Here is a 14,368-nt window from a genome sequence, read left to right as displayed (position 1 = left end):
CTCCGCTGAGGCGAAGCGGCCGAGGCAGCCGGCGGGCCGCGCCCGGGGCCCGCTCGGCGGGGCGGCCGCCCGCCCGCCGCGTCCTGAGGCGACACGCGGCGGCGCCCCCTCCCCTCAGCCGCCCCGAGGTGACACCGCGGCCTCGGCTCCCGCCGCCGCGCACCTGCCGGGGCCCGCCCCACACCGCCGCCGGCGAGCGGAGCGCAAGGCTCCCCCCCCCGCCCCGCCGTGGCGGAGGCAGCCGAGAGGGCAAGGCTCGGCCCCCGCCCACCCCACGCTGCCTCCCCGTCGCAGCGCGGAGCCGGCGGCCGCCCGCCCCCGCCGCCGCACGTGTGCCGGGGAAGGCGTTCGGTGCCGCTCGCCGCTTCCCCCCACCCCCCCCCCCTCCGCGCTCCCCGACTCCTCCGCAGCGGGAGCGGAGAGCAGCCGCCGCCCGACACGCCCGGCAGCGCCGGGGCCGCTCGTCGACGTGCCTCCCGCTCGGGCGGCCGCCCGGCCAGGACGTCGCCGCCGCTGATGGCCGCCCCGCCGCCCGGTGTGCCGAGCGGCGCAGGGCGGGCGGCGGAGCCCGCGGGCGGCGGCCCCCGCGGCGCCGCCGGGTCCCCCTGCCCGCTTCCCCGGCCCCCCGGGGGGGACCCGCCGCCCTCGCCCCCCGACAGGTAAGGCCGGAGCCCGGGCGGGCGCCGCCCGCCCTGCCCGCTCCCTCGAGGGCCCGCCCGCTGCCGTCTAGGGGCGGGCAGGCGTCCTGCGGGCGGGAGCGCGGGGCCGGAGGGCGCGAGTGCCCCGAGGCGGGGGAGCGGCGGTTTGGGGAGGGGGCGAAGCGCCGCAGGGGGCGGCCCGGCCCGGCCCGGCCCGGCCCGCTCCTCCCTGGAACTCAAAAGTTGTTTCCCGGCCCTGCAGGCACTTCCCTGCGCTGCGGGTGCGTCTGTCTTTCTCCCTCCCCGCCTCCCCCGCCCCCCCCCCCCCCCTTTTTTTTTTTTTTTGCAAGAGATTTCCCAGTTTGAGGTGAAAAGAGGCGATGTTGCCGAACCTGCCTTGTCAAACTGAACCGAGCCACTACTTTCTCATTGCAGTAGCTTTCTTATACGCTCGGGAGATAAACCTCTTCACCGTTAGCGGTGCCACTGTAATTGCTGTCAGGGATGTGCACCCTGTTTCTTACATCTCAGGCAGCTCTTTAAGGCATTGGTCTCTATTCTTAGTAAAGGAAACTGCGAGCTAGGTTTTTCATGAAGCATCTGATCAGTTTTGGTAGACTGAAGTTTACAAAATCTTAAAATGCTGCATACAGGATTTTTCACTCCTTCTTAATGCTAAATATCACTTTAAATGAATATTCAGTGAGGATTTCCAGAAAGTAAAGCATCTTCATTCTGCACCGTTACCTTACTTTGATGTTTTTCCCCACTTTGTACCAACTGGTATATGAAATCTGGAATGATAATAATGAAGGAAACAAAGTTAAATCTTAAGCTTGGAGCCATCAACTCATGCCTGTAGAAAAAACTGACTATATGCTGGCAGACCCAAATACTTGAGGTGCTTCGGGTGCTGCTCTCCAAATGCAATCAAGTAGATAAAGTGCTGCTCAATATTTTATGTGAGAAAACCATGCACTGTAATGTACACAGTAGTTTAAACAACCACATTATTAATGTGATACTTTAAACCGGTGCATAACAGAGCTCTTCAGCAAGTACAGTAGTTATTATTTTCACTACTCTTGCAAATGCTGCTTGGTGATACTTCTGACACAATCAAATTTAAGTAGCTAGCAACTACTGAGATATTTATTTTATAGTGGAGCTATGAAGATTCAAATACAAAAGTGATTGAAAACCGAAATGAGTGTATTGCTTTGCACTGTTTTATCTTGTCAGTTACTTTGACTACCGATTCTGGTGAAAAAAACATTTTCACTTGTTTAAAATACAGTTGTGATGTACTCAGGAAATACTACTGAGAAGTTACATGCATCCACTGTTGTAATATGTGTACATAGGGAATGTCATGAACACAGGGACAACAAAATATTTACTTATGTCCTTAGGAGCCAATATAAATATATCTGTGCTCTTACTCTGCAGACTTACACATATTCAAACAACTTTATATTCAGAGCTGAATACTTGGATTGCTTTCAAGTAGTGTTAAGCACTGTATGTTAATAGATTCAGCCTACTGATTAAAAAAAATAACAGCACAAAAAAGCTAATAGCTGCAACCAGGAAGTATCATGGTGTTAGTGCCTTAGGATTTCATGCACTGTAGTTGGATATTGCAATTTTAACAGCAGTTGTTACAATTATCACTTGCTACCATGTATTTTGTTGAAATAGGAGAAAAAAGAAAGATGACGATATTTTGGAGATCCCATCAATTCCAAATCCTTTTCCTGAGCTGTGTTGCTCTCCGTTTGCATCAGTTTTGTCAGCCAGTCTGTTGCCCAAGGCAACTTCAAGAAGAAAGCAGGTAAGATTTATAAATTATTATTTGACAAATTCTAAATTGGTTTCATGAAAGCTTGAGGAAAAGCTCAGTTACTTATTAAGTTATTTTTCTAATAAAGGTGTTCCATATTTCTGTAATTTGGTGAAATTTTCTCTGTAGGTCACTGATGATTGTAGTAAATGAGGTTTCAGAATCTGTGACTTAAGACGTGACTGTTCTTTCACAGAGTCTACATGTGACTGTGCAATTTTTTCGGGTAAAGCAGAACCATGGGCAGGCAGGCAGTGCTTTATGTCCTTAAACAAGAAATTAATTTCTTCCTCCCCACCTTCCAATTACTGTCATCAGTGCTATAGTGTGGAGTGTTTTAACAGTCATAGATCACCTTCTTTTGTCTGAAGGTCTAATTTTGCTAGGATAATTGAATAAAACTGAAATTGATGGGGAAGGAGCAAATGCAGTGTATATGGCTATATTTTATATGCATGTGTATTTATCTGTGTATGGCTGATGTTATTGTATTTCCATAAATACCTTAAGCTGTAAGCCAAGGGAAGTTCTGAGTGAGCAGACAGACCTGGCAGTGCTCTGTCTTAGTACTGTTTACAGGCAGTGTATTTGTTATCATGAGCAGGGGTTATGGAGGAAGAGTTTCCAATTAATGGAGATTACTGGTACTGAAGATCTGTTTCACTCTTTGAAAGCTTACCTGTCTCATTTCGCTTCTTTATTTGAGACTGGAAAGAGGTCTGACAAGAAACACCTGTGGGATTAAGGGTACTACCTCCTTCCCGTTCTCTTTTTTGGTGATCTGCAAGATCCCAGTTTTAAGAGTTTTAGGGGTGACATGGAGGCATAGGAACTTACACTGCTGCTGCGTATTCAGTTTCTGGGTTTGCAGGAAGAAATTGTCTGGTAGTTGAAGTTTCTTGTAGTTGTGTTAGCTTTCCTGAAGCTGACTGGCCATGGCTGTTTCTGTGCACCTGCCAGAGAGCTTTACTAGCAAAGCCTTGGCTAGCACCTTAAGGAGGAAACTTCTACCCCTTCTCCACTGAGAAACCTGTATGTGTCTGGGAAATTGCACTGATTCTATCTTGTCGTATTTTGCACTTTCTCTAAAAAAAGCTATGGTGTCTTTTTTGACTACTTTTATTGCTTTTAGTTCTTTCCTACAACAGCAATGCTAATCATCTGAAGCATTTCTGGTCAGTCTGTATCTAAATGTTGCCAATGAAGTGGGGTAAAATTGTGCTACTTTGGTGTTTGGGCAAGGTGGAAGCATTGTCTATCTCTGCAGAGGCAGGAAAAATACTGAGTTAGTAATGTTATCTTTCAGAACATAAGGACTAGTCATATTTAAAAAAAAAAAATAGTTTAAATTACTCATGTTGCTGGCTTAAATTGCACTCATTGTGGTAATCTGTGCTTGCAACTGGAAAGTAGGTTTCCCAGGCATGATTTAACACACAGAGGTCAACTATCTGTTTTTGTGATCTGTCATGTTTGAAATTACTGACTGGCTTGATCAGTTAAGCCAGCTAAGTGTTAGTTTCAGTCTTTCACTTCTGTTTCTTCATGGAGGCTCTTGTCATACTTTTTGTGACAAATTCTGCTCCCAGTCCTTCTGTTTCTCCCAGTTTTCCATTTAAGAATGTAGTGCTCTCTCTGGTAAAAGCAGGGTCAAGAACAACTGGTTTACTGACAGAAGTAAGCTAAAATAATAATAGTGTCTATGGAGGGTGTGATCCATTTTCTAGTTACGATAAAAATTGAGAGGAGTCTTCTTGTTATTTTCTGGAGGCATTTTAAGACCGTGGTTCCTGTCAAAAGGCCTTTCACCTAGGTATGTTGATGGCCACTGCAGGAGAAATGGTACTGGGCTAAGGAGACCTTTTGTCAGACTCAGCATTACTGTTGTTAAGTTCTTAATCTAAAGTTATTAAAGGTTAAGGCCAGATGTCAACTGTTGAGTTAAACTTTTATCTTTGAAATTCAGGTTGAAGTCTTCTAATATGTTTCTAAAATTACTTAAGTTTAAAAAGGAGAGGGAGGGAATGCTAAGCAGGTGTGCAAAGAGAAGTGAACTGGTTGTGACTTTGACTTCCCCCACAGCTGGCTGTGGAGGCCATGCTTGGAAATGTCCTGTTTCAACCCTGTGTTCTTATTTTGGCAACTTTGTAGCAGCTTTGTCTGCAAATACCTAATCCTTGTACAAAGATTTCATTGACTATAGCCCCCAAGGGCATGAATATTACTATTGCAGTTTGATAGTTTCCTAACTCTTAAAGAGAAACCAGCTACACGTAACCTTTTTTTTTTTTTTTTTTTTTTGTATGGTGTTGACAGCTGCTAGAATTTTTCCTGTTGCCTCTCTGATGATCTACATATGCTTTCAGTGATTCTTCCTCTAGATCAGTTTTTTTTTCTGCTGTATTTTTAATTTCAAGCATAATAAAGAAAAACTGCAGAGTGAATTTTTACTTATGTCTAGTGGGTAACTATTACAAAAATAGGTGTTTCTAAAAGAAAAAAGAAAAAAAAAAAAAAAAAAAAAAAAAAGAAGTTATACCTCTTCTGTCTTGCTTTTCTCTCCAGAAAAGTTTTTCTACTTCCAGGGGAAAAAAAAAGAAGTTGTCACAAATATCTATTCATAGCACCTGTGACATCTGAAGTCTTTCCTCTTCTGAACAGATTATTAACATTATTTTGAATTCTTGTTTTTCTAAGCTGAAGTTCTTACTGTTTTCTGATGATCTTTTATCTTAAGCCTCTCAAAACATTGAACATGATGCTTGAACAGCATGTCTGTTTGTGGGGCTGAATTACTGGAAATAAGTTTATAAAAGCAAATTGGCAAAAGCCACATAGCAGAATAGTGAGTTGCCACTGTGCTTGGGAAGTAGGACATCTGTGTGTCTGAACGTTATTCAGTCTGCCTCATCAACACAGCTGTCCATCTCCTTTCCCCCACTGCAGTTAGGAAGAGCTTTTTCTTATATCCTCACAGACTCATATTTGTGACACGTTAAAGTAATTGGAATAAACTTTCTTTAAGAGGCAACCTTGACTATTTTTTTTCACCTTTAATTTAAAAAATGAAAGGAGGGGGAATGATGGGGATCAAAATAGGGAGTAAAGGTGTAGTCAGTATAGTGGCAAATTTTATTATCCTAGAGGAGGGACTAGGACCTGGGAGAATGGAAAGAACAGGCCTGCATTGAGCTGCTGAGAACATGCAGGCTTGTGCCTCAGATGACCCGTTCTCACTGAAGCATTTCATGGATGTGACCCTGTGGAACTGATGTTATAGTATCACACCCGTGTTTGGGAAGATGGAACTTTGAAGTGTTTCACAAGTGGGAGTGGGATTATGTATGTAACATCCTCATCCTCAAAGGAATAATGTGGAGATGAAATCAACAGCTGAGTGTACGGATAGCAAGACCATTTTGTGGATTGTGTAATTCATTCTGTAAAAAATCACCAGGTGTGGTATCCTGGGAAGAAATATCAGAGGGAGTTATGTGCTTTTGGCATGAATAATATTATATATGTTCAGATAAACTGAATGTTATGCTTCAGCATGGAAGACTTTTATCTGAAAAGGCCAAAAAACCGAGCTTTTCCTTTACATACGTCCTCAACTAGGTGCATGGTAGGAAATGTTGCCTTTCTGCGAGGAATTGATCATTTGCTGTTATTAGGTGAAGTTGTGAACTTGTGTAGAAAATCTAATTGTGTCTCAGTCTGTGTTCTCTAAGAAGTTATAAGGAATGGAAAATATAAAACACTTTGTACTTTTGTCTCTAATTATAATCAAAACGGATATTAATAGGGAAAAATGTGAACTGTAAGAAAACATGTTCTGTTCTTCAGTATACTTTTGATTTTCTTTGGTCAAATGAACTAAAAAGAGGTTACTATAGTTTTATGAAAGCTTAGCTTTTAAGTCTTTTGGAAAACAAAACCTGAATCATTTGCACTGGAGTGACACTTCTTGCCCTGCTCAAGGATAAGCCCAAAAGTGTTTCATCACAAAAGTAGTTCAAGGTAATTAGTGCCTTGTTTCTTTAAATTAAAAGTGCAAAAATAAAGCTCAAGTAAATCTCAAGGTGAAGAACACTCAAATCTTTGGAATTTTATCTTGCCTCTTTTGTCTTTCTTGATGTTCTAAACAAGTAGATACTTTTATCATTTAGAATCCAAATATATTCTCATGATGTTCTTTCCAGGAAATCACTTGTATAAAGAAACCTCAAATCCACATTTGATTGCAGTGGAACATCACTTCTCTTTTTGCATTAACAAAGATTTTCATGTAAAGCACTTCGGCAAAGAACTGAGATGAACTTCGTGACAAAGAGCAGATGTTTCTTTAAATGTGTGCTATTCTAAGTTTATGAATAATATTGAACATTGACTGTTGCAATTGGAGTACCATTTATTTTTTTTTTTCACAGATATAGTTCAGGGTCTCCTAGTGTACCCACTTGGAACCTCATTCTTCATTCTTTTGTGTATAATTCTATTAGCAGACATGAATGGCTAAGTATCTGGTACTTAGACTTTTTCATGACAGATTTTTTTTCTGAAATATCTGTTTTCTCCTGACCTGTAAACAATGCAAAAATGAAAAGATTTTTTTTTTTTTTAATGTAATAATTAATTAATTTTCAAGCAATTTTCATGGGTTGAAATATCTTTTCCCACCAAAAGATGCATTATTTAAATTTACTCTGTAATTCTAGTCTGTCTGTTTCTTGACAGTTTTCTTTCCAGGTTGGAGAGCGTTGCACATATCCTTTATCAGTTCACATTTTTTTTTTTTTTTCTTCCAGCTCCTAAACATATATCTGTTTTTCCAAGGTCTTCCCCTTAAATTACATAAAAAAGAATTAGAGTTTGAAAGTCAGCAGGGAAGGGAAAAAGTCTTTCCAACCAGTTTACAGATTAACAGAAAAAGTATCCTATACAGAACCAATTTAAAGAGCTCAAGTCCAAGCTCAGTTGGACTCCTTTATGTGGTGTCTCATCTGGTGGTCTTGCTCCACTTTGTCTGCTGTTCTTCATTTAAATGGCTGTACCCTCCCACCAAGGAAAGATTTATTGCTATTACATTAGATTAAAATTATTTAGAGCCCTATTAAAGCTTGCTATTTTAATGCATGTACCTTTGTGCATTGACCAGTCACCTTAACACTATGGCAGAAAGTCACAGGAGTATATAGGCAAAAATCAGGAGGCAGAGTTGAACAATTTCTCTTTTTAACAATAAGGAATATCACTTTGTTTATATTGATGTAACCTAGCACAAGCTGTCTGATACAGCAACCTAAGGAAACTTCAGAATTATCACCTATTTGTGTTTTTTTCTTTCTGTATTCTACTTTATTTCCTTTACATTGGATTATTCATTAGTGCATTTTTCTTACAGAGAAAATAAATTGTTTTCTGTCAAACTTCACATCTACCCTCAATGTTATTACATATTAACCTTGTACTTTGTTACTGTCCAAAAACAACCCAAGCAAAGACTCTAAACATTCTAATTTCACAAAAATAGTATAGTTTTTTTTTTTTTTTTTTTTTTTCCTAATGTGCAAGAAAACAAGGTCACTTTAACTTTTCTGGTTACTAAGATATTGCCTCTGCGAGCTCACTTAATTCACTTACATCAGGAAAATGTTAGGCTTAAGTTTTTAATCATTGTAGCTATATAAAATAAAAAAATAATCAGTATAGTCAAAGATTCTGGTAGATGTTTTGCCAGTGTTTGTCAAAGTGGAATGATTTTAGTCTTCCTTTTGATTTTTATTGTTTTGGGTGTCATCAGCCTGAAAGTCAAAACTGAAATTTCTTATGTTTTCTGTTAGGACTGTTTTCTCAATACAAGAAATTATATCTTCTGTGTCATTTGGGAAGTTATATTTGGAACAAGAAACCTCTGGTACCTTGCAGTAGATCTAATTCTTTGTGTAGAAAATCTCTGCAAATTTGGAAACCTTTATTTTCCAAAAAGTGATTATTTAATATTAATTTATAGAATTCTGAGTGACTACCTGGTATTTTAATCCTGTGACACATCTACAGTACTATGTAATTACAAGGTGGCTAGAGCAGCCAATGATAAAAACAGTCTTAATTTCTTTGAATATACAAGAGACTTGACAGTTAAAGCCAGCAATCTGCAGGGAACATCTGCTCTAATGTTGCTGAGTCACTTTTGATAACTCAGTTTTATTGAGTTTGGCTTTAAAAGATTAAACTCTGATGAATGGAGCTTGAATCCTTGTAATTTTCAGAGGGGAATGAGATGTGATAGGTACTAACACTGTTTTTATTCATAATTGTTCCCAGGGATGGGGTTGTGTGTTTAGGGTTAGACTGGAGAACTGAGAAGTTCAGGTCATTTTGTAACAGCTCCATACCTGTCATAAACAGATTCGTAATTAAATAAATATTTTATTGACAGAACTTTTTCCAGGTGCCTTCTCATTGGTGGCATTGTCAGTAAGTGATACTGTGGTAAGTGGAGGATTAAAGATGTCAGTTAGGTAACAACAGAATGCTATTGACATCTTCCCTTTATGGACCACTGTCTGAACTGTCTTTTGATCAGAACAGATAAACATTCCCATCTTATTTTCAGAGACACACAGTCTAGGTTAATCAGAATAGTGTTTAGTAACATTCGTAATTTGTATCATTTATTCTAGATTAACATTAAGATTCATATTGAAGAAATTATGTGGATTGTTGTTTAAAGGCATTATTAAACTATAAGAGCTGAATTCTGTTGCTTTTTGAAGCAGTACTCTATTGCCCAAAGGACTGGTCTTTACAATCTTAAAAAACTTAAATTTCCGTGGTTTTATGCATGTACATTTAGAAATAAAGTTCATATCTGCATGTGTGTGAGAGCTCCATATATATATTTTTTTTTTTTGTTGCCACAACAGTTTTCATTTTCAGCCAGATAAAAATAAGACTGAGCCCTATGTATTTTCTTGCGTATTTTCTCCATTTTGTTTTTCTTCAACTTTCTTTTCTGGTCTTATAAAACCTCTGTGGTTCTGTTCTGGTCTACTGTTGTCATCTCGTTGACCAGTACTATAAACACCTGCTTTATTTCCTGTTCTGCTATTTTTATAACAAACAATTTAATAGTTGTGTAGTATTGAATAAGATAAGAGTAGTCAATAATGAATACTTAAATTACCTGAAATGCCAAGGGTTTGGTAAACCTGGCAACTTAGATGTTTCTTATTGAAGATTTACAACTTTGAGCTCCTTTGAATTAAAAGCTGTGCAAGAGATGGAGAAAATACCAAGTAGCTTACCATATGTGTTACAGTACTTAAACTAACATAAAATGATTAGAAATTTTATGATTTTATCATAGTAAAACTTTGTCCTAGTGTTGAGGCATTAACTGAAGAATGGAGCTCAAACTCAGGACAGTTTCTGTTAGGAGTTTTGGTGCAGTTTTTAGCATACCCTTGGATTGCTACATTTCTGATGTTCTGAGAGTTATTATCCATTCAAATAAGAACCTGAGAACTATGGAAACAAGCAGAGGACTATCCCCATCCTACTTCTGTGCGTAAATGTTGCCACAATACTACTACTACTACTACTACTATTAATTTAGGTTTTACATAAATAAAACATACCTCTGCAGAAGTATCAGCATTAAAACTGGTAAATTTTCACCAGGTGGAATTAACTTGATCATGCATATAAAATATTTTTAAATATTTGTGATGGCTAAAACAATTTTATATTTGTTATACATGTGTATCTTCTTGGAAGTTATTTACAATAGACAGCTGAGGATTTGTTTGTTCTTTCCACATGATAATTTCAGAGCCACTAATACAGTATTGTTTTTTGGTTTGGTTTGGTTTTTTGTTTGCCTTTTTTTTTTTTTTTCCCAAATTTTTGCCTCATCATCTTTTTAATTCTTTGCAGTGGTAATCTTTATGCTGTGCCAATGTATTTAAGAGATCTAGCTATAATTGTAATGGAAATTGAACCAATTAGATATGGGACTATTAGGATAGAAAAAGCACTTCTCATTTTTTAAGTTGCCTCTTTACATCTCTTCCATGCTTTACTTGCCTTTGCTTTCAGGACCAAGTCTCCTCTGTGTAAGAAAAAGTGTAGAAACTGACAATAAACCTGAGATCTCTCACCCTTCTCACCACCCCATTTCATACAGTGTAATAGTGGACAACTGATATTTGTGTCTTGACATCTGCAGATTATTTAGATGAGTATCTTTAGGATAAGAGTAGTCTTCTGCTTGGTACTTGTATATCAGGAACCACAATGGCCAGGCAGTGGCAGGGCATTGGAATCCTGTTACTGAAAATTGATGTTGGTCTCGTGTTTGTGTATGCATGCAGAGGCAAGAACTGATACAGCTTTCAGTTGGGGATTTCAGGGTTACAGGATTCCAGACTTTTGTAGCAGCTGATTACTACTATTATCAAGATGGGATATATCTCTAGCAAGTGGTGAAATCCTGCAATCGTAAGTGGAATACGACAGTTGACCACTGGCCATATTCTCCTTGTTTGTCTTCCACATGTTTAAAGCAGTTACTACTGAGGGAATTCACACCTTTATGACTGCCTTTAATTTGGGAATGAAGATAGAAGGGAAACCTTCGAGACGACATACTTAGGTGTGTCTCATGTTAGAGTCCTGATGGGAGTCGCCTCAAATGGGAAGGTTAAAAAAAAAAAGCTAATCAGGCCAAAGAAAATTTTTCAAGAAGGGCAGTTGCAGGAGGAGGAATTAAGAGGGAGAAGAAATTAGACCTCTCTGCTTTAGTAACAGCGTGAACTTTCTTTTTTCCTGTTTGAGTCAAGAACATTCATTTGCAGCTAAACAGCTCATATCTTAGCCCCATAGTGTACATGATATTTAATACTTAAGTCTCGAGAGAGAAATGTATATCAGTTATCTTAGAGGTGTGCCTGTGCTTCTAATTAGGATACTGATGGATTGTTCCTGCCTATTTCTGGTATGTATGCATGTGCTGCATTACTGGTATGTCTAGCTCTTTGCTTCTTAACTTGATATTATATCCACAGGAAAACAAGATACAGTAGATTGCCTTGGAATTGGAATTGGATTTTTCAATGACTGCATTCTTAGGCTATAAATAGCTTTTTTATATTAGTTATGTTATGATAACTCCTGTTACTGATTACATTAAGACTTGGAGTTTATAAACAGCTGCAAGCACTTGATAATGGAACAAAAATGGTACCAACTATTGAGAAACAGGCTGGAAGTTTGCAAGAATTTATTCTCATAATCACTAGTATATACTGCTCTGTAGTGAGAGGAAAGTCCATGCAATATGAGGGTTTTTCTTATAACTCAATTGAAAGAACTTCGTTGTCAGTGTGCTTTTCAATCAGATTTGGACCTATTGATTGCAAAGATAGGCAGCTGAAAAGCTTTGCAGGGAGTGTGCATAACAAGGCTTTAAGATCCCACAAGTTTGTGAGGAGAATTGGTGAGGATGGAAAACTGCATTATGCTCTTCGATACTGCGAAATTTAGAGCTGCATTGAAGAGCAATGTTCAGCTTTTTGCCATGTTCTTGCAATGTGAACCCTTCCATAATCATTCAAGGGAAGATGAATAATCTGGTGAGAGAAGATTTTTTTCCAGGCTTGTGTGATTTTCATTATTAGGCTTTTCTCTAAGATCAGCCCTTCTCTGATTAGTACATTATTAGTAGCTAATAATTCCTGTAGAGGCAGGAATAGTCTCTTCCATTTTGGTAAGCAGACAGAATCTGCTTAGTGTCTGTCTAGTAGACATTAGGGCTAAAGGAAATGTGTCCATATCTTGATTTTCTTTCTTTAACTTAGTTCCATATCTGAAATTTTTGACTAGTTACACTTAATATTTATATCTGATTGTTCTCATTAAGTTATATTTTAATGTTATTTTCTTCTTTCAAAATTTCTCAAAGTATGGGGTATTTGTGTTTGTGTGACTTGTTCAGGAGGCAACAGCTGTCTAATTTCAGATTGTCCTGGAAAACTCTTTTGCTTTTGTAGTGTTGTGTTAAGACGTTAATTTTCTGGGTAAAATATGAATTGCTTAGCTAGGATAGACCTGGAAGAGAACAAGGTAATATAGACTTCTCAAATAGGGAAAAATAAGTAATTTATGGAATTGAAAATTAAGGGTCCTGCTTGTGATGCTGAAGAATGTTTAAATCCTTTCCTCAGTTTGAAGTGATCTGGATACCAAGTCATTGCTCTAAATTGAGCAAAGCTGGTTCTCCTCAGTGTTTTTATAACCAATAATTCTAAAAAAAAAAAAAAAGGCATTTGTAGGATAATTACAAAGAAGCAGTGTGTAATTTAGTAGAGGAGAAAGGACTGAGTAGGTCTAGACTTTTTTTATAGAGGTATTGTGGAGAAGTGATGAGAACATACTCCCAATCTGTGTACTTGGGGCTTATATATTGATACAAACCTTATATGAATCTTTTTAAATCTCTTCCTGAACTATTCCAGCAGCATTACAGTTTTGAAGTAGGAATTGTACTTACCTAAGTACAAGAATCATGACCTAGGAAATTATTCTTGTAGATTCTTCTAAATAAGATCTAAGAGCATATATACTGTTGTGACTCTGAAATAAAACACATTACTGATTCTATCTAAGCAGTCTCAATGTACAATGAGGAAAATACATGATTTGTGGAGCCCTCATACTTGCTTGACTGAATGCTGAAGTTAGTTGATATCTGTGTAAAAGAAATACTACTGTGAGAAAGGCTTCTCTTTCTCAAATGAAGCTACCTCCTTCAGAAGACTAATGTATGGAGAGAGTAAAACTGAAGCCAGTAATTCAGCTGTGGCACCAAGAAGCTGCCTTATGTGTTTTTGTCTGCTCACCTTCTTCCTGCAACATGTGTTTCTCTTTGCTTTGATTCTATGTGCATTATTAAACACATTTTCCTGTGGAAAACTGACACTTGATAAAAAAATTGTTTTGTAATACAACTAGCCTGTAACCTTGACTGTCAGAAGTACAGTTGCTGAGAATTTTTATCCAAGAATCTTGTTTTAAGTATATCTAGGGGTCAGTTTGACCCAGTTGTATCATAGCTATAACCAGGGGGAAGGAAGAAGCTAACAGATGGGTTAGTAACTGAAGGATAGCTGTAAAATTGAGTTCAGAGTTCATGTGGTACATGTTCTTGGCCAACAAAAAGACAGCGATCTGCTGAGAACTATAAAATTACATATTTGGAGATGGCTTTTCAGTTCAGGGTTTTGTTTGTAATGCCCGGATCATCCATGGAAAAGCTAGAAGATGAAGAGCTGGATCTATTTTTATTCTTTTTTTTTTTTTTTTGGTGATGCATTATTCTCTTAAAATAGAAGCATTTAATAGGTGGATAATTGTATGAAGAGAGACAAGAGAGATCACGATGGCTCAAACTTCACTGTGAAGTTTCTAGGTACGCTATAATATGTATGTTGTTTTACAGGTAACAGTCTGTTTTAGTGAAACTGCTTCTTCTTAGGAACCAATCATTATCAGCTCTCTGGGAGGGTGTACTGTGTTTCCTATTTGAGGAATAAGACCTTGTTACATTTATTTGTATAAGGGACTATAGGAGTATAAAGACAACAATTCAATCATTTTGAAACCTTTCTTTTGTGGAGTGGTTTTAAAGAAAATAGTTATTTGCCAAACATGCAAATGTATCTATGCAAAAAATACTCTGTATGTGTTTCCACAGTCACATTGATGGTATTAACTGACTTTTCTTCTAGTAAAGAGACAAAGCAGCTGTGTCTCTCAAGGAAGTGCAGATAGTACCACAAATAACTTACCTGACTTTATGTTGGTCTTGTGTAATAATCTTCTG

General features: G+C 38.7%; 1 protein-coding gene across 1 annotated transcript in view; it reads left to right on the top strand.

The window, feature by feature from the left end:
* The first annotated feature begins 516 nt into the window (after window positions 1–516).
* Window positions 517–14,368, top strand: part of GRB14 (growth factor receptor bound protein 14) — a 65,382-nt gene continuing 51,530 nt past the window's right edge. The window contains exons 1-2 of the mRNA XM_042784414.1: window positions 517–659; window positions 2,340–2,472. Coding sequence (XP_042640348.1) covers window positions 517–659; window positions 2,340–2,472 — 276 coding nt within the window. The remainder of the gene's footprint in view (window positions 660–2,339; window positions 2,473–14,368) is intronic.

Source organism: Tyto alba, unplaced genomic scaffold, assembly GCF_018691265.1.
Source record: "Tyto alba isolate M040663 unplaced genomic scaffold, T.alba_DEE_v4.0 Super-Scaffold_7, whole genome shotgun sequence".
NCBI classification, from domain to species: Eukaryota; Metazoa; Chordata; class Aves; order Strigiformes; family Tytonidae; genus Tyto; species Tyto alba.
The sequence above is the reverse complement of the archived record's forward strand: the minus strand, read 5'-3'. Positions and strand labels throughout refer to the sequence as shown.